The sequence below is a fragment of the Theropithecus gelada genome, chromosome 11 (assembly GCF_003255815.1).
Source record: "Theropithecus gelada isolate Dixy chromosome 11, Tgel_1.0, whole genome shotgun sequence".
In the NCBI taxonomy this organism is placed as follows: domain Eukaryota; kingdom Metazoa; phylum Chordata; class Mammalia; order Primates; family Cercopithecidae; genus Theropithecus; species Theropithecus gelada.
The window spans coordinates 30958608-30982303 of record NC_037679.1 but is presented as its reverse complement, the minus strand read 5'-3'; the positions used below and the strand labels follow the sequence as shown (position 1 = coordinate 30982303).

The window sequence follows — 23696 nt, the reverse complement described above, 5'->3', positions numbered from 1 at the left end:
AGCCAGCTGGAAATGCAATGTCATGAAGAGAAAGCTAGGCTTCAGTAGTGCAAAGAAATGTGTTTGGGAGAAAGAATGAAAGGACGTGAGTATACTTAAAGTAAGGGAGAATTTGCCTGGCAACACCCCAGTGTGAATGGAGAAAGCAGGTGTAAAGTTACTAATGGATAGATATTGTATGTGAGTGTTTGGAGATACTCAAAGCAACAGTGGGAGTTTCAAGATTGGAATTCAACAAAAAGCCTGATTCCTTTTCCCTTAATAACTTGTCCTTTAGGTTTTAAGCTATCATTCCAGTCTATCAAGTATGTGTCACAAGCAAATTTGATGCATGTGCTTACTATGCTTAAATTCATATTGAATAAGACAAGAGAAAGGGCTGACTTCTATGTTTATAGCACACAACCAAGCTAACAATCAGTTTGGCTGGATTTTTTTTCCCATTGACATTTGTCTTCTAGAGATTATAGGGTGGTATACTTTAGTCTTCTTGGAAGGAATTGTTCTCTATTACTACCAACCACTCCTAATTTTGTCAAATTAACCGCATGAATATCATACCAAAATGAGTTTGTTGCCCATCTAAGGTGCTTCCTTGATTTACTAGTATTGTAACTTATCAATAAAAGGAAATGAAATAAGCCTGCAATGATTTACTTTTAGGAAACTCAAGCAGACTCCTAGATAACACCATTTTATTTTCAAGATATTCACAAACCAACATCTCTCCTGACTTTGAGTGAAGTCTTGATTGATTATTAGTCTCAATAGTCAATATGAGTGATGCACTGTGCTCAGATGAAAATTTCCAAAAATTAGTACTCAAGTGACTTTTAGCACTTCAACTCATACTGTAACAGATGAAGGTGTTTATAACACAAAAGTATTTGTTCCTGATTACTCTCAAATACTACATAAACTATCATTTGACAGGGAAAAGGGATAAACAAAGAAAAATTGCACTGAAACTTTGCATGAAGGTTGTGTCAACCATCTAGACATGCAGACAATACAATCTGACCTGAAATCAAGCAGGACAATTTGATATCAGAGTCTGACCGAATTGACCTAATGTTGAAGCAAAACCAAAAACAGCTGTCCACAATATTAAGCATTGTTTCCTAATAAAATGTTCACTGACTGTCAGACACTGTGATTTCCCATACTACTTAAAATGTTTAACGCAGACATGTCATTTTTGATTTTGTGATTATTTATTGATTGAGGGTGATCAGACCTCATAAATAAGCAAAACATGAGCTATATCTTACACTCTTTTCTCATCATTTTAAATAATTTTTTATAAAGGGAGAATGGATAAAAGGCAAGCATATCTAAGCCAAATATGAAGAAAACTGAAGCACAAAAAGAATAGTGATTTATGGTGGGGGCAGTAAGTCTGTGGCTGGGAAGAAACCGGAATACACAGTTCAGATTTGAAGTCAAAATGACCTCAATCAATAGAAAACAAATCGATGGGTACCTCAAGGCTCTATCTGCAGGGTAGTATGTATGGGGAGGAAAAGCGAACCACATAGCTGTAAGATTCAAAAAGATGGTTTGTGGCAGTATTTGGTTGCCATGATATAATAATAGTGATAGCATTTATAAGTGCTTTATCACGCCCAGTACCATATTAGACATTTTATATGTACTCCATTTACTCCTCACAACTGAGGTAAGTAATATCCTCTTCTACAGATGAGAAACTGAGGGCTGAGAGGCCTGGTCACAAAACTAAGAAGCAACTGAACCAGGTCTCAAATCCATGACTGACTCAAATCTGTGCTCTTAAAATTTTTGTTTTACTTCATATGTAGACATTTTCTAATATGAACAATTCAGTTTGACTAAATTATTTTCTGACGTTTGACTTCCAAAGCTTATAGAACAAACTTTATATCTTTTGCAAGAATAAAGCACCTTATAAAAGTGACCCAGGCATCCAGACTCCACCCTGATTTCACCTTGAATTTGAGAAAACAAGCCCCTAAAGCAAGTTGTACTATCTGATAAGACGACCTATCAACACGGTTCACATTATTTGTGTTTACATAGGTATAAAATTCTAAATTGTGGCCAAGAAACTTTGGGTCAGCGATAGCATATAAATTAGAACAGAACAAGAATAAAAATAAGGCTTATAAAACTTCTAAGTTTTTTTTCTTCTCCTTTTTCTGAGATGGAGACTGGCTGTTGCCCAGGCTGGAGTGCAGTGGCATGATCTCGGCTCATTGCAACCTCCACCTCTTGGGTTCAAGTGATTCTTGAGCTTCAGTCTCCCTAGAAGCCTGGATTACAGGTGTCCACCACCACACACAGCTAATTTTTGTATTTTTAGTAGAGACAGGGTTTCGCCATGTTGGCCAGGCTGGTCTTGAACTTCTGACCTCAGGTGATCCACCCACCTCAGTCTCCCAAAATGTTGGGATTACAGGCATGAGCCACCGTGCCCGGCCGCAGTTTTTTAAAGCAAGCTTAACAACAAAGACTGTATTTTTTGAAATCCGTGGTGATGCTCTTAGACAATGTGAGTCTTTAAGGAAAACTTAGGAAACTTAGGAGATTAAAACATGAGTGAACCCTGGACCAAGGGTAGGCCTCTTATGGATCTACTCCGTATTGTGAAGCTATCAAGTACAATATTTGTAATTCAAACCTTCTTACAGAATAAACTCTCTTCTAAACTTATTTATGTCTAATTCTGAGGGGTAGAGCTGAAGGATGTGGAAACCTCAGCAACCCAGACATGGGAAAAAGTGTCACAAAATCAAATTCAGTGACCCATAAAAATGAGAATTTCTGTGGTAAAGAATCTCCTTTGCTACAAGAGTTGTGTGTGTGTGTGTGTGTGTGTGTGTGTGTGTTGTTTTTAAAAGGAAGGTGTATTCTCATGTTCAGAATGATTCAGTTGTCCTGTTAGGCTCAAGGGGAATATTTGGAGAAAGGATGTTTTTTTGGTGGGAGGGCAGATAGTTATCACCTCAAGCACTTATCATTTCTTTGCATTAGCAACATTCCAATTCTACTTTTTATTCTGAAATACACAATAAATTATTAACTACCATCACCTTATTGTGCTACCAAACACTAGATCTTATTCCTTCTAATTGTATTTTTATGCCCATTAACCACCCCTTCTTTGTCCCACCTCCCCACTGCCCTTCCCAGGCTCTGGTAACCATCATTCTACTATCTCCATAAATGCAGTTTTTCTTAGTCTCCACATATGAATGAGAACATGAAATATTTATCTTTCAGCACCAGGCTTATTTCAATTAACATGTCCTCCAGTTCCATCTGTGTTGTCATAAAAGTCAGAATTTTATTTTTATGGCTGAATAATATTCCATTGTGTATATGTACCACATTTTCTTTATTCATCTGTTGATGGATGCTTAGGTTGAGTCCATATCTTGGCTCTTATAAATCGTGCTGCAATAAACATGGGAGTACACATATCTCTTGGATACGCTTATTCCCTTTCTTTTGGATATGCACCCAGCAGTGGGATTGCTGGATCATAAGGTAGTTTTTTTAGTTTTTTTTTTTTTACTAACTTCCATATTGTTCTCCATAGTGGTTGTACTAACTTACATTCCCACCAACAGTGTATGAGAGTTCCCCTTTTTCCACATCCTCACCAGTATCAGTTATTGCCTGCCTTTTGATAAAAGCAATTTTAATCGGGGAAGGATTCTACTGTGTCTGACTGATGGCTTCAGGATTCTGTCATCTGAACTGACCACATTCTTATTTCTTAAATTCCATCCCTAAGATGTGCCTTTGCCAAGACAACCCATCCATTATGTAAGCTGTAGCTTATGAAGCGCTTTTCAGGTATGAAATGTCAATGAAAAGGATTCTTTTCTCCTCTGTCTTCACTTGTCAATAAAACTTTGGCAACAGTCATCCTCCACAGAAAGTTCAAAGGTTAGTTTAGAAAAACATTATTAGTTAGTAGGATGTGGAGGAAACTAGTGAGAACCATGATAGTTTCTCCTCCTTTAAGAAGTCTTAAGCTTTTATACAGAATGCTTAAAAGCTCTGTTAATCAAAGAAGAATATTTGTCCCAAAGTTACTCAACTTTTGAATAACTTTGGGACAAATATTTGAGCAAGTTTAAAAAATTCACCTTTTAGACTTCACTTTACACCTTGATGTGCAAAAGAAGAGTGGATATTGTCCATTTGGGGGAAGAAGTGTCTAAGGGGGCATCGATATGTTTATAATAGCATTACTTGTAAAAGTACAAAAACTAAAAGAACTTAAATTTCACTCCAAAAACCTAACAATTTAATTTCTATATAATTTATTAGGGTTAGATGCTGTTAACTTTTTTTTTTTTTTAAGAGATAGGGTCTTGCTCTGTCTCCCAGGCTGGAGTGCAGTGGCACCATCATAGCTCAATGTAACATTAAACTTCTGGGTTCAAGCAATACTCCCATCTCAGCCTCCCAAAGTACTGGGATCACAGGCATGAGCCACCATGCACAGCCTAAATACTGTTAATTTCCAATGACTTACTTCCTAGTCAGCAAACACTACATTTGGCTCATTTAAGACTTGACTTAGTTAACAAAAAAAGCATGTGGCCAAAATCGTTGGGTACATACTCCATACCCATGCCCCCGACAGTGACTGTAGCATGCAGTGTTAATGCTGACATTCAGAAGAACCATGATGGCTGTCCTACTGGAGAGCAACTTGCTTTGCAAAGCGAGTCAGTGACACCAATGGAAGAGATTCCAGTACCTACACAATCAGGGAAAACAACACTCAAAGCCATAGAAAAACAGCCCTATTTGTATTTTCAAAGCAGTCTACCAACCCACTGGGTTCTGTGCTTCCAGTAAGACTAGTGTGATGTTGGAAACATTATTGACTGTCACAGCAAAAGTCCCTCTCAGAAGTTAATAGGTCTTTTTAATTAAAAAAGCTAAACTAGACTGCTGCTCAATGATCGCAGCAAAGCTTACTGGAATTTCTTTTCATTCTGTCACCTTTTACAGAGACAGAGGTATGTGAGGAGCAATATACTATCCAGATCCCTTGAGAGGGAGAGGCAAATTTAATAGCTCACTTCCTATTATTCTAACATCCTGATTTCATGAATAGGGATTGAATCACATCAGGCAAAAACCATATTCCTGATTCCTGATTGTTCTTAGAAGACTTTCGTTTATAATCACTTCTTTTAAACATTGATTTCATAAACAGTGTAATTTCCCAGGTGGCTGAAAGAAGTGCTGTGGATATCAAAAAAGAGTGTGGATGTCCAGTACAACTGTAGACACTCCCCCAACCTTTCTATCTAAGGGTAACACACCGTTTTTCCCTGTGTCAAGATGGATGGCCTGAAAAATAGAAAACTGCTTACAACAATGGGGTAGCATTTGTAATTAGAAAACTGCTCAAATATACACAACTTAAATTCCTCATAAGATCCCAAAGGAAGAACAAGCCAAATATGGTTGCATCATTTAAATGGCAGTGTATATACATATGTCCAAGTACAGATACTTAGTATCAGGTAATGACATTAGGTACTGATGGAAGCCTTTCAGATTCCAATAATTTAATCTTGTTTCGTGCTCAGAAGTGACATAAAAAGCTTAATTTTCTTCAGAAAGTAAGAAATGAGGAGAAACCTACATATAACAGGCTGAGCTGTCATCACTTTTTACTAAAAATGGCGACCAGAACTAGAGCAAATCCATTTTAGAAAATCAAGGAACAATCTTTTTAAAAACTAAGGGAATTGTCCACTTAGCCATAAATCAAAAGATTACCATATGAAATACAATATATAATGGTAGTGCTCTAGCTTCAGGGGGCTCAGGAAATTACCTAGATGCTTGTTAAAAATGCAGATTCCTGATCTGACTTCCAAAGACTCTGATTCTGTAAGCCTGAAGTAGCACCTGGACATATATCTTAATAGTACAGACCAAGGATCTGGAAACAAGCACTCTGAAGATATTTTAATTAATGGGAGCTCAGCACACAAAATCATTAGCATAAGTTATACATTGTTACTATTCTGGTAGATAACTTGTAACAATGGTTACCAACATTTGAGGAAAAACAGAGAACACTTTCAGAAACTATGTGACCTGCCTCCAAAAACATGGAGGTACCCCCACAAGACTTTGCATACAGTGAGGTTCCTGGATCTTCTGAAAACCCCAAAAAGATGCCCAAGCTAGAATGATGTTCTCCTGGTACATATCTGCACATAAGTCAGTTGAACTGTAGGTTCTTCAATAAACATTTAGGGTTACTTTATACAAACTCTTTAATAATGGGCATGCTTATATGTGAATTTCACATAAGAATTCATCCGCCTCCCTCTATAAAATTTCTTGGCAATGTCAAGTTCATAACAATCACTCATTATCTGTCCCAAAAGGCTTTTTTACTGCTCAAAAAAAAAATTAGTATCTAATCACTAAGACTAAAGTTCCTTATAAACAGATGAAGAATCTTAGACCCATGAAATTATTAAAATGGGGAGGTTCTTAAATGCAAAAGGTTCCCAGAGATTCATGCCAGAATTGAAAATACATATGCATTTCAACTTCTATTGAGGTTATGTTCCGATAAACATATCATAAACTGAAGACATCATTAATAAAAAATGCTTTTAATACATCTAACCTACCAAACATAGCTTAGCCTACCCTACCTTAAACATGCTCAGAACACTACATTAGTTTACATTTGGGCAAAATCATCTAACACATAAAGCCTATTTTATAACAAAGTGTTAAATATCTCATGTAATTTATAGAATATTGTAGTAAAAGTGAAAAATGGCTGTATGGGTACTCAAAGTATGGTTTCTATTCAATGTACTGCTTTAAAACCATCATAAATTTAGTTGAAAGTTTGTAAGTCAAATCATCATAAGTTAGATCATCTGTACTTTTAACAGTTAATGTTAGAAACTGAATTTTTTTTTTTTTTTTTTTTGAGACGGAGTCTCGCTCTGTCGCCCAGGCTGGAGTACGGTGGCCGGATCTCAGCTCACTGCAAGCTCCGCCTCCCGGGTTTACGCCATTCTCCTGCCTCAGCCTCCCGAGTAGCTGGGACTACAGGTGCCCGCCACCTCGCCCGGCTAGTTTTTTGTATTTTTTAGTAGAGACGGGGTTTCACCGTGTTAGCCAGGATGGTCTCGATCTCCTGACCTCGTGATCCGCCCGTCTCGGCCTCCCAAAGTGCTGGGATTACAGGCTTGAGCCACCGCGCCCGGCCTAGAAACTGACTTTTAACAACTTTACCACATAATATAGCACATATTTTACATGTTATAAGGGTGGGGACAGAGCATCTTGTGAAAACAAACCTTTAAAAAAAACTAGTAAATATACCTGAACTATATATTTTAGCAATCTTAATAGCACATAGTATTTGCTAACTAGACTCTGTGGACTGATGAAGACTTTTTCCAGAACTATACTATACTATCACTTCCATATAAAAAATATGCTAGATAGAAATGCAGTTTAGTAAAAATTGTTTTAACAAGTAGTTTTGTAATAAAACTTAACAGAAGTTCAACTTACTAAATGTATTAAGATTAAAAAAAAAAAATCTGAAGTGGGTATCACATTATGCAGTAGCAAAACTCCCAAAAAGTCACTGTCCAGGAAGAACAAGGAGGACATCAAGATGTTCCAAGCAATTTCCTGAATAGCAGGAAATGAAAGGCTGGAGATGCTGGGTTTTTGATCAGTTTATGTTCTTTTTCTGAATAGGCTTACTCATTATTAACTGATGAAAGATAATACACGTAATATTAAAAACTAAAATCTCCAACGGTTCTACTGTTGTGATTGTCAGTTAATGCTCAACTAGGAAAAAAGTTCATTTTGTTCCCTAACTTTCTTGGAGGAAAAAAGTCTATCTCTAGGACCATTTTAGAACTGCACAACTTTTGGCCGGGCGCGGTGGCTCAAGCCTGTAATCCCAGCACTTTGGGAGGCCGAGACGGGTGGATCACGAGGTCAGGAGATCGAGACCATCCTGGCTAACACGGTGAAACCCCGTCTCTACTAAAAAATACAAAAAACTAGCCGGGCGAGGTGGCGGGCGCCTGTAGTCCCAGCTACTCGGGAGGCTAAGGCAGGAGAATGGCGTGAAATGGGGAGGCGGAGCTTGCAGTGAGCTGAGATCCGGCCACTGCACTCCAGCCTGGGCGGCAGAGCGAGACTCCGTCTCAAAAAAAAAAAAAACTGCACAATTTTTTTCTTTACACTATTAGCATCACTTGCAGTAAGTTGTTTTACAGAGTCAAATAACTATATCCTTCAAGGCAACACTGTGCCCATTTCCATGCTAATGAAAAATTTTTTTGTTTTAAAAGGGATGTTTTTCATTTCCATAACTTATTCAGATGATCATTTTAATCACATAAAAATGAGATGAACTGAGGTCCATCTTGGATGTTTTTTCTTCTATTAAAGAATTAGCCGGGCACAGTGGCTCACACCTGTAATCTCAGCACTTTGGGAGGCTGAGACAAGTGGATCACTTGAGGTCAGGAGTTCGAGACCAGGCTGGCCAACATGGCGAAACCCCGTCTCTACTCAAAATACAGAAATTAGTTGGGCGCGATGGCACAAGCCTGTAGTCCCAGCTCCTCGGGAGGCTGAGGCACGAGAATCGCTTGAACCCAGAAGGTGGAGGCTGCAGAGAGCCGGGATTGTGCCACTGCACTCCAGCCTGGGCAACAGAGCAAGACTGTCTCAAAAAAAAAAAAAAAATAGCAGACTATTTCTAAGTATAATTTAACTAAAAACACTACTTCAACTTCAAATTTATTTTAATGATATATACAGGAGTTAACAACTTACAATTAAACCAAAGTAAGTTATGTTAATTCCACATAACTTAAAATCATGCAGTACTGCATGGTAAAAACAACAGCTTTGTGCACATACAAAAATTATTATTTTGAGACTCATGAGAGCATCTAGAAAGTTTTCAAATAAGCTTTTTGCAAAGAGTACTTTATAAAAATTTATATATCTGATTAATCAGTTAATGCATTATTAGGAAAGATAATAAACATTATTAGTAAAGTGAGGTTACAAGCAATTAATTTTAAAATTATACCAGGTACAGGGTTGAACATAATCTCATGAAATAAATGTCTAAGAAAATAGTTTTGAAAAAGATCTCATATTGAAGCCATGTTAAATTTTGATAAACCAGGTTATATAAATCAAGTTTATTCAGTTAATGAAAATATGCCTAACCTTTCTTATACTCATAAATAAGTACTTATATATAATCTTTATATACAAGTGAAGAAAAGTTCAATGTAAAAAATACACTGCCAATCCACTTATTATGGTTGAAATAATTATTTATCTACACATTAGACTGCATTGATGAAAATGTCCAATTTAAATCACATTCGACCAGCATAAATATTTAAGCTGAGTATTGTTGTAAACAATAGAGAAAAAAATCCTTTTATTTTTATTTTTTATTTCATTATGAGTAACAATCTACGTCTCAGCTTAGAATGCTATAGAAAGCCTCCACATTTAATTTAATCAAATCCCAAACCCAATAAACTTAGAGTAAACAAAGCGAATGTTTTTCAAAGTGCATAATTTCCAACTCATCCACTTGCGATATTTATCCAATTCCAGTTCATCAGCAAGAAAATAAAATGTACTTGGCTATAAAAATACTCAGGAATGTTATCGAAAAGGAAAGGCTATTTGGTAGAAGTAACTACAAAAATAATTAGTTTAAATCTTTGTAAAGCTTTAATGTAAGAACATCAGTACACTTTCTTTACATAAACCTTAAAGCATGATCAATACCAAGATTTTAAATTTTCAACTTTCAAGTACTTGAAAAAGAGTTGCAACAAAGTGTCTCTTCCCAAAAAAGCAAGAATAGTGATCATGCAGGTGTTAATCTGCAGACATCTGAGGACACTGGTATCTGTGTTGGACTGTCATCTCTGGCTCCACTGGCAGAGAGTGTAGGCAAGGCATTACTTTGAAACGCAGATGTAGGACGAGGAGTCATGACAACATTTTCGTCTTCACCAATGTCTGAATCTGGTGTTGTAACTTCACTATCTTGAAGCCCAAGAATCTCACAGACTGCTTGTGGCAATTCCTGGATATGAAAAATCAAACTCAAAACCATATTTCACTACAGAGGAAAAATAACCAAAAAGTAACCCTTCTGTTTAAGACTACATTGATTCCAGAATCTGAGCATTTGTCCTAACAATGTGAATGTCATGTACCCTTCTCACAACTTTTTTCTCAGCTCCAAATGAAATGCTAACCACCTTTCTTTCCCTAAGTGGTTCTTGGGTATCTTCCAAATTAGTCACTCTCCATCCCACCTCCACATTCCCACAAACATAGCATGTCCTAATATTTGGCATTTATCTCTTTCTACTTTTTGTAATAATATCTTACTTAGACCATCTGTCTCTTTCAGTAAACAAAGTTCTTCAAAGGCAAGAAGTATCTCATTGACATGCTTTGGAAGAGAACAGGTATCAAATAAATGTTTGTAGAACTGAACCAAGTAACAGTTTGGATCCATGAACAAATGATACAAGGACTAAGCAAGAATTTTCATAAAAATGCAAAGTCATAATGTGTGCAGCAAACCAACGTGGCACATGTATACCTATGTAACAAACCTGCATGTTGTACACATGTACCCTAGAACTTAAAGTATTTAAAAAAAAAAAAAATGCAAAGTCATCGTCGGGCGTGATGGCTCACGCCTGTAATCCCAGCACTTTGTGAGGTCGAGGTGGGTGGATCACCTGAAGTCAGGAATTCGGGACCAACCTGGCCAACATGGTGAAACCTCGTCTCTACTAAAAATACAAAAATTAGCCAGGCATGGTAGTGGGCGCCTGTAATTCTAGCTACTCAGGAAGCTGAGGCAGGAGAATTGATTGAACTCAGGAGGAGAAGGCTGCAGTGAGCCGAGGTCACGCCACTGCATTCCAGCCTGGGCAACAGAATGAGACTCCGTCTCAAAAAAAAAAAAAAAAAAAAAACAAAGTCATGAGGTGGGCATGCACCGGTAATCCCAGCTACTCAGGAAACTAAGGCAGGAGGATCACTTGAGCCCAGGAGTTCAAGGCCAGCTTGGGCAACTTAGCAAGGCCCTTTCTCTTAATAAAAAAAGAAAAAGCCAAAACACACCAAAAGTACACTGCTTTGGTTCAAATTCAGATAATATATCAAATTTGCCTTGTTTTTAAATAATTAATAACTTGACTAATATAAGTGACACAGGCTAAATAATACTGATTTAATTATTTTTGATTAGCATTCATTTTTATTTAGAGATTCTGCATATTTAATATGAGAACCTATTCTGTATTCACGAGCTCAACTGGGTAATATATCATTGCTGAAATTTTACAGCCTCTTAAATTGTTATAGAAATATTTTCATTACTTTTATCATTTTGCCTTATTATTAGCTGTTTCCTATCTGCCATAATTAGTCAACTGTTTTCAATTAAGTGCTGTAAATCTAGAACAGCAAACAATAAGCCAGTCAATACTTTGTCTGCCCTCAACTTACTAAAATTGCTATTTTATTTCCAAGAAGAAAAATCTTTCTTGATCTCAACCCACCAAAAACAAACAAATCTTGCAATTACTTGAAACACTGTATACCTTGCATTTTACCATCTGTAGAGAAATTGCTTCTGCCTTGCATAGTATATCTTCCACATCAATTTTCATGGACAATTCATTGATATGCTAAAAAGTATCAACAAAATAAAATGATAATCAAAAGTGAATACACTATTATATTCTATTATACAAACAACTGATTACCAGTTATATTTCACTGCAGACAAAATCCTTAAAACAAAAACATTCATATACTACAAATACATAGGAAATTCCATGTATCTTTCTTTAGGTTATTCCAAGTTTTAAAGCTAAAGACTAGCTAATAGTCTTATATAAGGAACATTAAATCCAGCAGCTCTCCCAAGTCTGACATCTCAAAGTTTTAATCAAAAGACAATTAATTTTTGAAAAACTAAACTACATAAAAGAGCATTTGTTGAATTTCCTTTTCTTCCTAATTAGCCAGGTAAAAATAACTGGCCAATGTGTATTGGAACTGTCATTCTCAGATAGTCATTCCTAGCATTGTTACTGACACAATTTAAGTTATTCAAGAGATTTAATAATGTTCCAAGGAAATGTTCTGTATATCAGGACCACCAAACAGAAGAACCAGAACACTAAAATCTGAATTAAAGGAATAACTACCTTAAGTATTTCATTGAAGCCATAATGCTTTTCCATTATTTGCTGCTTTTCTGATTCCAGAATGGCACAACAGAGAAGAAGATGGAAATTTTTACATGGTAGTTCGGTCCACATTACCTATAGAAGGCAGAAGAACTATTTTGCAAACTGTATCAATTCTAAAACATTTTCCTCACAGATAGAATTCTGAACACTGAATGACTTCTATGCAAAGTAGATGTTGCCTGTTTAGGGTAGCCCAAGGTTTTTCTAGCTAGGAAATGAGGGGAACGAGAGTCTTACCTTCACCTACAAAGTAACTATCATCAAGTTTAATATTATATGAATATGATATACTCTAAATGCGGTTAAGATAACTATATTAAGTAAATTACTGAGCTTAACCAGTATGATAAATGTTATTAATGCAGGACCTACAGCCACAAGGTTAACGTGTAAGGGTTAGATGTATTTTCAATATTTTTCCAAAGTATCAGTTTCTCACTGTGATCTGAAAAAAAGACTAAAGCTAAGTCCTGGAAATAAAAAAGGTTCAGTTACATACTACATGGAATCAGAAACACCCAAAGGTAGCTCTCCATTCTAAATACGTAAAACCCTTGTATCACATTTTATCCCTGATTGTGACAATAACTGAATTAACTGCCCCAAATTTATAACCAAACATATAAAATGCTTCATCAATAGCTCAGCTGTTCCTAAATACAGATAATATCCTTGAATTTAGGGTCTTAATTTCCCCCTCCTTCATGTACCTAATAACATCTTTTCTGGAAACATAAAAACATCCACACAAACCATACCATTAGAGCATACCTGAAATGTGTTTACTTCTTTCAAAAGGAGTAAATCCAGTTGAATAATTTTCAAACTAAACCCAATTGTTGAAAGTTTAATTATAATGCAATTAACTTCAAAGTTTCATTAAAAGTTTGAATTTATTTAGTAAACACAGATTGAGGAGTTATTCTAGCTATGTGGTAATAATATTCTTAATTCATCCTTTAAAACCCATTTATGCCTGAAGTTGCAATTTTTTCAATTTTTCAATCAGAACTTGGTGATGATCTTGAGCAGCAGGATATAAACAACTCCCACATGCTTAGCGTTCCAATAATGGAACACTAGACATAAATGAATTAACCCATTTTTAACTCCCAAATTAAGATACTAATTTAACAAAACTGATAAACATTTAAGTATGATTCCAGATACAGAGCATGTGGGTTTTACTCCTAATTTCAGAACAGAGGAAGTGAGCACAAAGCAATCCACTTTTAACTTGTAACCAGCACAATGCCTTGTCTAATGGTAGTACAGCCATCAATAGTATAGGAATCCATTTCCAGCTATAAAAACCTCAGAGACCACTAGAGTTCCACTGTATAAAGTTGTATTTACTATCAAAATGGATTATCTCCCAATTCTTTCCTTGGAAGAATTTCTGTTATCCTAAGGTATGACCAATCATTATACCAGCATTCTATTAAAAAGCACACCAGGCTGGACACAGTGGCATACACCTGTAGTCCCAGCTACTTATAAGGCTGAAGGCAAGAGGATTATTTGAGTCCAGGAATTCAAGATCAGTCATAGCAAGACCCCTTCTCTTAAAAAAAAAAAAAAAAAAAAAAAAGCACACTGATTTATTATTAACAAATACTTAAGAAAATGTGAAATGATTTGGTTTTTCATTAAAGGTTGCCCTGGAAAAATAAACAATAGTGATTACACATGGGGGGATGGTGTAAGGGAAACATGGGATGTAAAATTACCTATTGGGTACTATGCTCACTACCTGGGTGATGGAATCATTCACACACTAAACCTCAGCAACATGCAATTTACCTATGTAACAAATCTGCACATCTACTCCCTGAACCTAAGAGTTGAAAAAATAAAGAGTTGCCTTGGGTAAAAAATGGAATAAAAGGAGTACACCAAAAACATAAGAAAATCCTCTATAACAGATGTGGCAAAGCCTCACATAAAGTCAAGTGTCTCAAAGGAAGAACAAAGGCAGCAAATAAATGGTCTAGAGAACTTGTTCTGGGATACCTCTTGGCCCCAAATCTCACAGAGACTGTAATTTGAAGAATGAAGTTCCAAATGACCAAATATTCAGTATGAGACTAATTTTTAAGAAGAGGCTACCAGTTCATCAGAATTCTGGAACATACTTGCCTTAGATATTTCAGTAAGGCTATCATAATCCATTTATACTCTACAGAATAAATTGTTTCTTTTCATAATAAATATCACATTTGCATAATAATTTAAGGACTTACCTCCCATAATCGAAGAATATCTAGAAAACTAAATTCCCTTTTGAATCTGATTAAAAGCCATCTGAAGCAAAAATAAAGGTATCCGGAGTCCTGAGATTCTATGCAGAAGAAAAAAACACATACACATATACGACTTATTCTCATGCTAATTACGTCAGAATACAGTTACTTTTCTCTAATTTTCCTATGCATCTTAGGCAATTCAAGCCCTATACATTTGTCTTCTACGTTAAGGAATCATTTCAAACTTGAAGGCTGACTTGTTTTTAAAAACTAACAAATAATACATTTTATGAATCAAGTTTAAGGCAGAATCATACAATGAGTTTGGTCCCACACTTTTATGGACCGAAGAAAGTGCAGTAGACTATATATGTCTTTAAGTTCTTTTTTATTGAGACACGGTCTTGCTATTCATCCAGGTTGGAGTGCATGGAGTGATCACAGTTCACTGTAGCCTCAATCTCCTGGGCTCAGGTAATTCTCTCACCTCAGCCTCCTGAGTGGCTGGGACTACAGGCATGCATCACCACAGCCGGCATTTTTTTTTTTTTTTCCTTATAGAGATGGGGTCTCACTGTGCTAGTCAGGCTAGTCTCAAACTCTTGGGTGCAAGTAATCCTCCCTCCGTGGCTTCCAAAGTGCTGGGATTATAGGCATGAGCCACTGCACCTGGCTTCTTTAAAGAGTTCTTTACATTTTTTTCTATGCATTACTCTACAATTTGCTGGGTATAGTTCTGATTCACTAAACTTACCTAAGTAACTGCAAAATCCACTGTCTAACAATCGAAGTAAGGTACTCAGCTGAATTAGCTGGGTCTTCATGCCTTGCATTTGTTCTTCAAAATTCTGATGCTTTAAAAGGAAGTAGTTTTATTATACAAGTAATATTTCATAAATATTTTATAGTACATAATGACTGATAACTAAAACATGATGTCCAAGGACAAATGTTGAACTTATACCACACTGGTTATCTTAAAAAATGTGTAACTAACCAAAAAACTAATGCAACACTAAAAGGGAAAGTAAAGAGAAAGAATCCTTGCTCTCAAAACTAAGGATTATTTTTTCCTCTATTCATTTGACTTAGATAAAGAAAAATGTAGACACAGCAACTGCTGACTGACTATTTATTTCTTACACAGCATAAAAGACTTGGTGAAAGAAACACACAAATTCTTTCCACTGTTAAATACTCCTTCAAATTACATGTAATAAAATTAATTTTAGGGTTAATATGTATTTCATTTTAAAGAATTACTTCTTAGGTTTGCTGACACTGGAAAATCCATAAAGTCAAAACCAACAATATTAAAATATTATCTGGATTTTGTACTTAAATTCTTTCACAAGTGCAAAGGCTGTATGATGCACGATACAGACTGAACACAGAAGCAAATGTGAAAATTCAGCTGTCTTCTATTAAACCAGACATTTTTAAAAATGAAAAATTTAAAACAATCTCTGTGTCAGTAAATTTTTCATTAGGAAAAGTTACTTTTCATTAAAAAATGTAATCTATGTTAAGGTAGAATGTGTTGTTAATGAATTAATAAATGAATACAAGTTTCTCAGTATTAATTTTTCACATAAACATCAACAGATAGAATCCACATAAACAAAAACTCTTTCAGTTCTTCAATAATATGGGAGAGTGTGAAGGGGCCCTGAGGTCACAAAGTTTGAGAACTGCTGGGGTTCATACGCTTTAAGCAATCTTCACAGTTGAGTAGACTCCCCACCAACACCTGAGTCAAGGGGCCAGAAGGCACCAAAACAGAAGCTCTGAAAGGCTTCTTAAATGATTTGGATCTCTTTAACTCAATCCCAATCCCAATCCCTCTGGGGTAACCTAACCCTAACCTAGTGAAAGCCTTAGAAAAACATTTCCTCCTTCACACTTACTTTTTCACTTTTACAGTGCAATAGTGCTTTAATACAACTATCACATTAGAAACAATTCATTCTTTAGTTTAAAAAAAATTAAGTCTATTAATTCTCAAAAAGCTGTTTCTCTTTAATAATTTTGAAAACCGTTTATTAACAGACTAACTCAAGGCTTTAGGATATAGTTCCTCCACATTTACCAGAGAGACCTATAGAGAAGGGGCAGAATCAACTCTGATTAACAGGATCATTCTTACTGTGACATAGCCAAAGACTAGAGCTGATTTGGGAAAACTAACATGGCATAGCCATTTGCTACCCACTCTGCTGTAAAAAAGAAGCATATTCATAATGACAGACACCATATTTGAAAAAGTGGTTACTCCTGGAGAAGGGAGAGTGGGATCAACAATGGATATACAAAGGGCTTCAAATGTGTCTGTAAATAAGTGTCTCTGTATGGGGCAGGGGAGGGCGAGATGGAGAGGAGAAAGGAACTAAAACTATATGGCAAAATGGATGATGGATATAACAAAGTTCATCAGATCACTTGTACTTTGTATTTCCATAATAACAAAGTCTATGCTTAGACCTACATTAGATGTAAGTAAACATCAATAAAAGTAAATTTATGGACATTAGGTTCAGCCACCACAAAAGTAGTACAAACTTACATGAAGTAAAGCTATAAAACAAAAACAAAGAATCAAGAAACAGCAGCACAGATTTAGGGACATCAAACAAAGGCAATGCAGTGAAAAAAAAATCATACAGGTTATTTTGATTGCCACGTATTGCCCTCTCATTATTGAAACATTATGAAAGAAAAGATGTTAGCAGACAATATACTAAGAAGATAACTTTTTAGAATAAAGACTAGAAAAATCCACAGAACATCCTTAATGGAAAACGCAAACACGAGAGCATTTACTGTGAAAATGATAGAACAAAGAAACTGAACCTTCATACACAAAAAATGACAGACTATAAAGTGTTTATTACACATGTTCAGAAGGCAGTCTTTACATGAGATCTATATACACACGTGTATGCATGTATGTATGTGGCATTATATGTCAATATATATTTACATGCCAATATTGGCTTAGTTTTATTGAAAACTTATTGCACAATCCTAATTACAGTATGTTCATCTTAGCTTTATTTTTATATTTTTTAGAATATCTACTATAGCAATTTAAACTAATCACTGGGGAAAGATTCACGTGTTTGTTCTACAAAAATCTGTTGAACAACCTCATGTCAGGCATTAGGAAAATTCTGGTATGCTACCAGTGAAACAAAGATATAATCCCTTTTATCAAGGAACATACTAACTCTGGTGAAAAGAGAATAAACAACAAAAACACAAGGAAGGCACACAACAGTTTTTATGTAATTGGTATCAGCTATATAGACCTTTATAATAAATGCCTCAGGTTTCTAGAGCACTTGGGAATAAATGCAACTAAGAAGGTAGACAAATCAATCAATCAAAAAAGGAAGGACGACAAACAATGACATTACCAAATTACTGCACTGATAATCCTTCCATATAATCAAAAAATAATAATTTATGGCAAAAAACCAATTTGAATATTTATGAATTTAACAGTAAAAGAACATTTTAAAACTATCAAATCTTACCAAGTATACATTTAGAAAAAAACTGAAAGAAGTGAGAACAAGTTGAATCTATGGACAAGAGACTTGAGGAAATGGGCACAAGCAGGGAAAATCTGAAGGAGAAAGAAAAATAGGCAAGCAAAAGGGAAGAATACAAGTAAAGAAAAAAAGAGAAGGGTACCACTTCCAAATTTCACATTTGTATCCCAAAAACTCTGAGTTAAACCCTGTATTACAGGAAAATATTTCAGATGGTTAGATTCAAAATGTTTATCCCCTTGCAAGCAAGCCATTTCAATGTCCAACATAAAGGCCCAGCATCCAGTATGTTAGTCTTATTTTGAAGAAACACAGCAACCTATGTAGTCAGGTCTTTGAACTTCATATGCCTTTATTTAGTCTCACCCCTTCTCCTTTTTTTTTTTCCTAATAGATTGCTTGAGAGACTTTTCTATTTTATTTCCCTGTCAATATTCTCTGCACTATTATCCTAGAACTCTGTCTCAAAGATTTAACAATGATAATAGATAAAATGTTCTTTGTACTAACATGTATATATAGACAGTTCAACTCTAATAATCATATACTTCTGGGAAAATAACAATGAATTCCTAAGAAAGTGTCAGAGTTACAAATAGTTCAAACATATCTGGAGAAAAATCAGTTGCTATAATGATAAAATTCAAAGTCTTCACAAAAGGTAAGGATATTACTTGGCATGACTAAGATTTATCTCTGAAACAGATAATATTAAAGTTCAACTATTCCACAAAATTGAATTCATCTATTTTATCAATATTCTATAATGACGCATGGCTCTTTAGTAGAACATAAGCATTTACTGATATTAAATCCTGATTATTCCTATACTACAGACACAAACTATTTCCTGTATTAAAAACACCACCAGTATTTCTAAGACCTTGAAAGGCTACTAAAAAGAAAAAGTAACAAAAGGCATGAGGTAATTATTTTAAGTTCCATCATAGTTGGCTAAACATAAAAATCAACCTTACGCTATAAAATTATACAACTAAAATTTTCAAAATCAGTTTAATGGAAGGAATCCCTGTTCTTACCATTTGGTCCATGTAAGAGGCAAAGCACCAAAAGGCATCTACTTCATTTTCCATCACATATAAAAGAGGGGAAAGTAAGTCACTCATTCCCTGAACATATCCTAAAAAGAAAAGAAAAAAGAGTCTCTAAAAACCCAAGTTTTATGTATCCTTCTGAAAGCTGTGCATATCACCACCACTTCGCTTAAAATTGTATCTTTCTCATTTGCATTCAGAAATTGGTAGACATTGATATTCACCAAGAAAAGAATATAAATGAGGAGGAGGAACTCTAGTCATGAGTAAGAAAGATGAGTTGTTTTAGATTGAGATGTCAAGCAATATATAGCTTCTAGTATGTGTCTCAGTGCAGATACACTATCAAGAGTGGGTAATATTTTAAAAATAATGTGCAAGAGCATCATGAGACAGAAGAGGAATGAAGAGATAATCAAGAGGAACGTCAAATGTAAGAGTATACACTCAAAGACAGGTTTAAGAAAGACCAGTCAGAGAAGCAAAGAAAAAAATGAAGGGAGAAGAATGTTGCAAAAATCAAGCAGAAAGTTCCAAGCCCAGAGTGGTTAGCAATGCCAAACTATGATGAGCAAGCCACATAAAATAAGAACTTTGGGTTCAACTGCTTTAACAATCAGACCTTTAGATTCACACAACAGGAGTTACAAAATTAAGAGCCTCTTTTAAATAGTCATATCTATGTCCTTCTTTCTTTGTTACTCTCTACACCCAACCAATGTCAGCAACTGGGCTTAATCCAATCAATATTTTGTACCTGAAGTGACCACTTACCTACATATCTCTTGATGTTATTATAATTTCTCAACAGTGACAGTAATAGAGCCCTCGATTAAAAGAAAAACTAGGAAATTAAGGAGTCAGATCCCTCGCTTAAAAATAAGAAAAAGTGTTAGTTTTACTTTTTCACCTGAACATGTCAAACTTCTTGTTTTTTCACTTCCTCTTATAAAACCCTCAATTATCCTTGTTTTACAATTTTCAAGACTTGAAAAATTTTCAGACTTAAGAGGTTCTTGAACCAATGAAGGGACATGAACTTATACTAAGCCTTTTTACTTAAACATTATCATTCAACTTTGGTAACTTCTGTGTATTTATTAAAATCACGTAGAAATGTCTTTATTGGTAGCTTGGGAAGTCTGGAAAATAGTCTTTCATTTGCAGATCAATAGCTTACATTTATATTCAACAAAATCTATCTGCACTGAAGCCATGTAAAAGTAAATATTTAATAAAAGAGGGAGGGAATAGTTCTGCTATCATATAAATGATACATAACTATACATTACTCTGTTTTGGAAGAAAACTTTAAAAAATGATCTCAGAAGGCAGGTAAACTAAATCTCTTGAGAAAACTCAGATCAAACATACAACAGACAGAGGCACTCAGATCACCTCAGAATCTCCTTACAAATGAAGTTTCAGCTCAATTTGCTGTGAGCCTCTGTCCAATCATCTACCGCCACATCTTTCCACAGTCCTATTAGCCTCACTCTGTCTACACTGTACCCTATGGGAAAATACAGCTCTACTCACTTTAGGATAAAAGGGCACCTGGGTTCTCATGGAGGGCATCCAATTATTACAGTACCAGACAATGAAGTTACCAAGACATTTAGAGAAAAAAACTAGACAAAAGTGACATACGACAAGACATCTACATGTAATCATTTCTACGAATTTATACAGATGGTTTCTAAAATAATGTACACTTTTTAAAAAAGAACAAGATAGATGGAAGACTAAATTGTTATCATCAGAACTTTCCTACCTGACATAGTGAAATCAATGACAAATAATAAAGGTTAAACCAATTAAAGTATGAAGGAAATCTAATCTGAATTCAACAAAGTGCAAGAGTACTGAGTCTGACTGTGTACGATCTACATCAGAAATATTTCAAAGTGTGCTATTCAAAAGATTTACAAAGCACCTTTCCTCTCTTAAAAAAGTGCTTTATTATTAAGTTATAATGAATAAAAATTCCTTAGAAGCCAATTTAATCCTTTAAGTCTTCAGTTTCCATATGGAATCACTACCATATTTCTTCTGTTAAGTCTTAGCTGAAGCAAGTTGTCAAATTAATCTTCATGTTCTGGTTGCCTTTAATCTATTTTATTTTATACATGATGTTCTTTGGGGTATCTCATGGGTTATGGGGGGTGGAATTAATGTACAAATTCCTTTTAATTAAAGAAAGATTAAAGATGTTTAAATTGGCATTTAGTGATACTCAGATTCCTCACTACTGCTGAATGATGCACATCTTAATCAGCACCAGTACAATTTCTAAAGTACTTCCCTAAAATCACTTCCATAGCAAATTTGTTTCACTGCAGGAAGGGGGTGGGAGGGAGGTGAGAAATGAACATCTTATCATCCTAGTGTACACTTGCTTACACCAAAAAGGAAAATTTAAACTACATATAGTTCAATTTTCCAGGTTACTGAAGCTTATCCTTTAGAGTATCAAATTAAAGAACAAAAATCTTGAGGATCAGAAATCATTCTTAAAAAACATTACACTCTAACCTTTCATTGATTATTCAGTACCATCATTACGTATCCAGTAATGATACCACCCACAGAAACTTTCTGTAGTATCTGCACTCACTAACTCAAAGTCACACTTCCTTAAGTTCTTTTGTCTACTTTTGGTAATTTTTGTCTCATTCCTCCCTACTGAGACTGTGTTCGATGCAAATACACCTATACCTCACCTATGGGTTAAGAAGCCAAACTCCATATAAGAAATCACCTACAAGACAGAGTAAATTTACATTCCAGGTTGCTCTGCTATGAGTAAAGAGTAAGAAATGTTGTCTATTGCTTTTATAAAAAGTATCTTGGCTTCACATAAGTTATCTTGGCTTCCTGCAGTTATCTGCAGGAAGCTTGACTATGTTTCAGGTAACTGAAATGTCTATATAGAAAGAATGCGACATGAGTATAAACAAATCGAGAGGGTAAGTTATCCAGTTAGCTGGTTTGGGACAATGCCCTGAGAAAATTAAGCATTCAGGAACTCCTGCTACAGAATACGTATGAATTCGTATCTCAAAATTACCATCTGAGAGAATGGAGCAATGCCTTCTGTTCCGAAGGAGAATGGTCCTATTCCCTACAGTGGTAACTGAAACTAAAATAAATGGCAAGGGGTTGAAGTGCTGAAGGTGTAGAGGTAAGAATCCCAGCCTGCAATAAAGACCTGGGTCTCTACTCCCAGACCAATTATTTACTTGTGTGACCATAAGTCACACTCTAAATCAAAATAACCTTACTCATAAAGTGAGAATTATTTCCCCCCTTTTTCAAAAGGCTGCTATGAGAATGAAAAATCAAATCAAGTATGAAAGCACTCTGTAACCTGAAAAGCACTCTACTAATATTCTTGCAACAATTCAACTTGAAGCTCATTATAGGTGTCATAGACAGGACTGACTACATTTTACATTTTAAAGAAAACTGCAACTTTTGACTTACTGTCACCAAAAAGGCTGATACCTCAAGATCAAAACGGAGAGTATATCTTCCCCTAACTTACATATAGGAAACCAAGAGAAATTTACACAGAAATAACAGTGAAGAAAATGTGCCCGTAATTCAAGGTTCATTTGGTTTTAATGTGCTAAGTATCCAACCACCTTCTCTAAAGGATGTCTCAAACGTTACTAATCTAGAAAACATCTATTTCCACTATCCTTTAGCTAGAAGCCACTCACATAGCAGGTAACTCAAACATTTCTAGTATTTATACTTATTCAAAGGTTGATGGTTAGACAAGCTGTTGGTCCTTTAAATAAACATCTTAAGTTCTCTTGCCCCTTAAAATAATGGTTCCTTAAGTTTTCTACCCCTTAGCGTCCCTTCCCCAGGTAATTTCACACTTCTAATTCCACCATCAGTTCTCTTTTTTTTTTTTCAGGAAACAGAGTCTCACTCTGTCACCCAGGCTGGAGTGCAATGCAGTGCAATCTCGTCTCACTGCAACCTCCACCTCCCAGGTTCAAGCAATTCTCCTGACGCAGCCTCCCGAGTAGCTGGAATTACAGGCGTGTGCCACCCAGCCCAGTTAACTTTTGTATTTTTGGTAGAGACGGGGTTTCACCATGTTGGCCAGGCTGGTCTTGAACTCCTGACCTCAGGTGATCCATCTGCCTTGACCTCCCAAAGTGCTGGGATTACAGGCATGAGCCTCCGCACCCGGCCCCGGCATCAGTTCTTACAACAAATTTCTGGTAAAGAGATTTACCAAAAAAAGAGTAAGTTCTATATGCCCTACAAAATTTTTGCACTGCTTATCTAAGATATCCAATCAGTATTTTTCTTTGCAATGGGAAAAGCATATCAAACAATGGTTTGCAAACTTTCTCAGTTCATGGTTATCATCCTTAGTAACTCGGCAATTTTTCCCAAGGCACTCCTAAGTCTCAAAGAAATAACAACTCCATTTATTAAGCTATTAGGTCAAAACAATTGAGTAAGTATTCATGT

At 35.6% G+C, this 23696-nt stretch overlaps 1 protein-coding gene across 6 annotated transcripts in view; it reads right to left on the bottom strand.

Annotated features, from left to right (window-relative positions):
- Positions 1-8807: 8807 nt before the first annotated feature.
- TBC1D15 (TBC1 domain family member 15) overlaps positions 8808-23696 on the bottom strand; it is an 81871-nt gene continuing 66982 nt past the window's right edge. For 4 of the 6 annotated variants that reach the window (XM_025401921.1, XM_025401925.1, XM_025401922.1 and 1 more), the window contains 6 exons: positions 19185-19285; positions 15345-15444; positions 14588-14685; positions 12300-12416; positions 11688-11774; positions 8811-10147 (listed from right to left, as the gene is read on the bottom strand). In XM_025401921.1, coding sequence (XP_025257706.1) covers positions 9926-10147; positions 11688-11774; positions 12300-12416; positions 14588-14685; positions 15345-15444; positions 19185-19285 — 725 coding nt within the window. In that variant the 3' untranslated portion in view covers positions 8811-9925. Of the gene's footprint in view, positions 10148-11569; positions 11775-12299; positions 12417-14587; positions 14686-15344; positions 15445-19184; positions 19286-23696 lie in introns of those variants that run through there. The other 2 variants (XM_025401920.1, XM_025401923.1) reach the window with 2 other exon arrangements.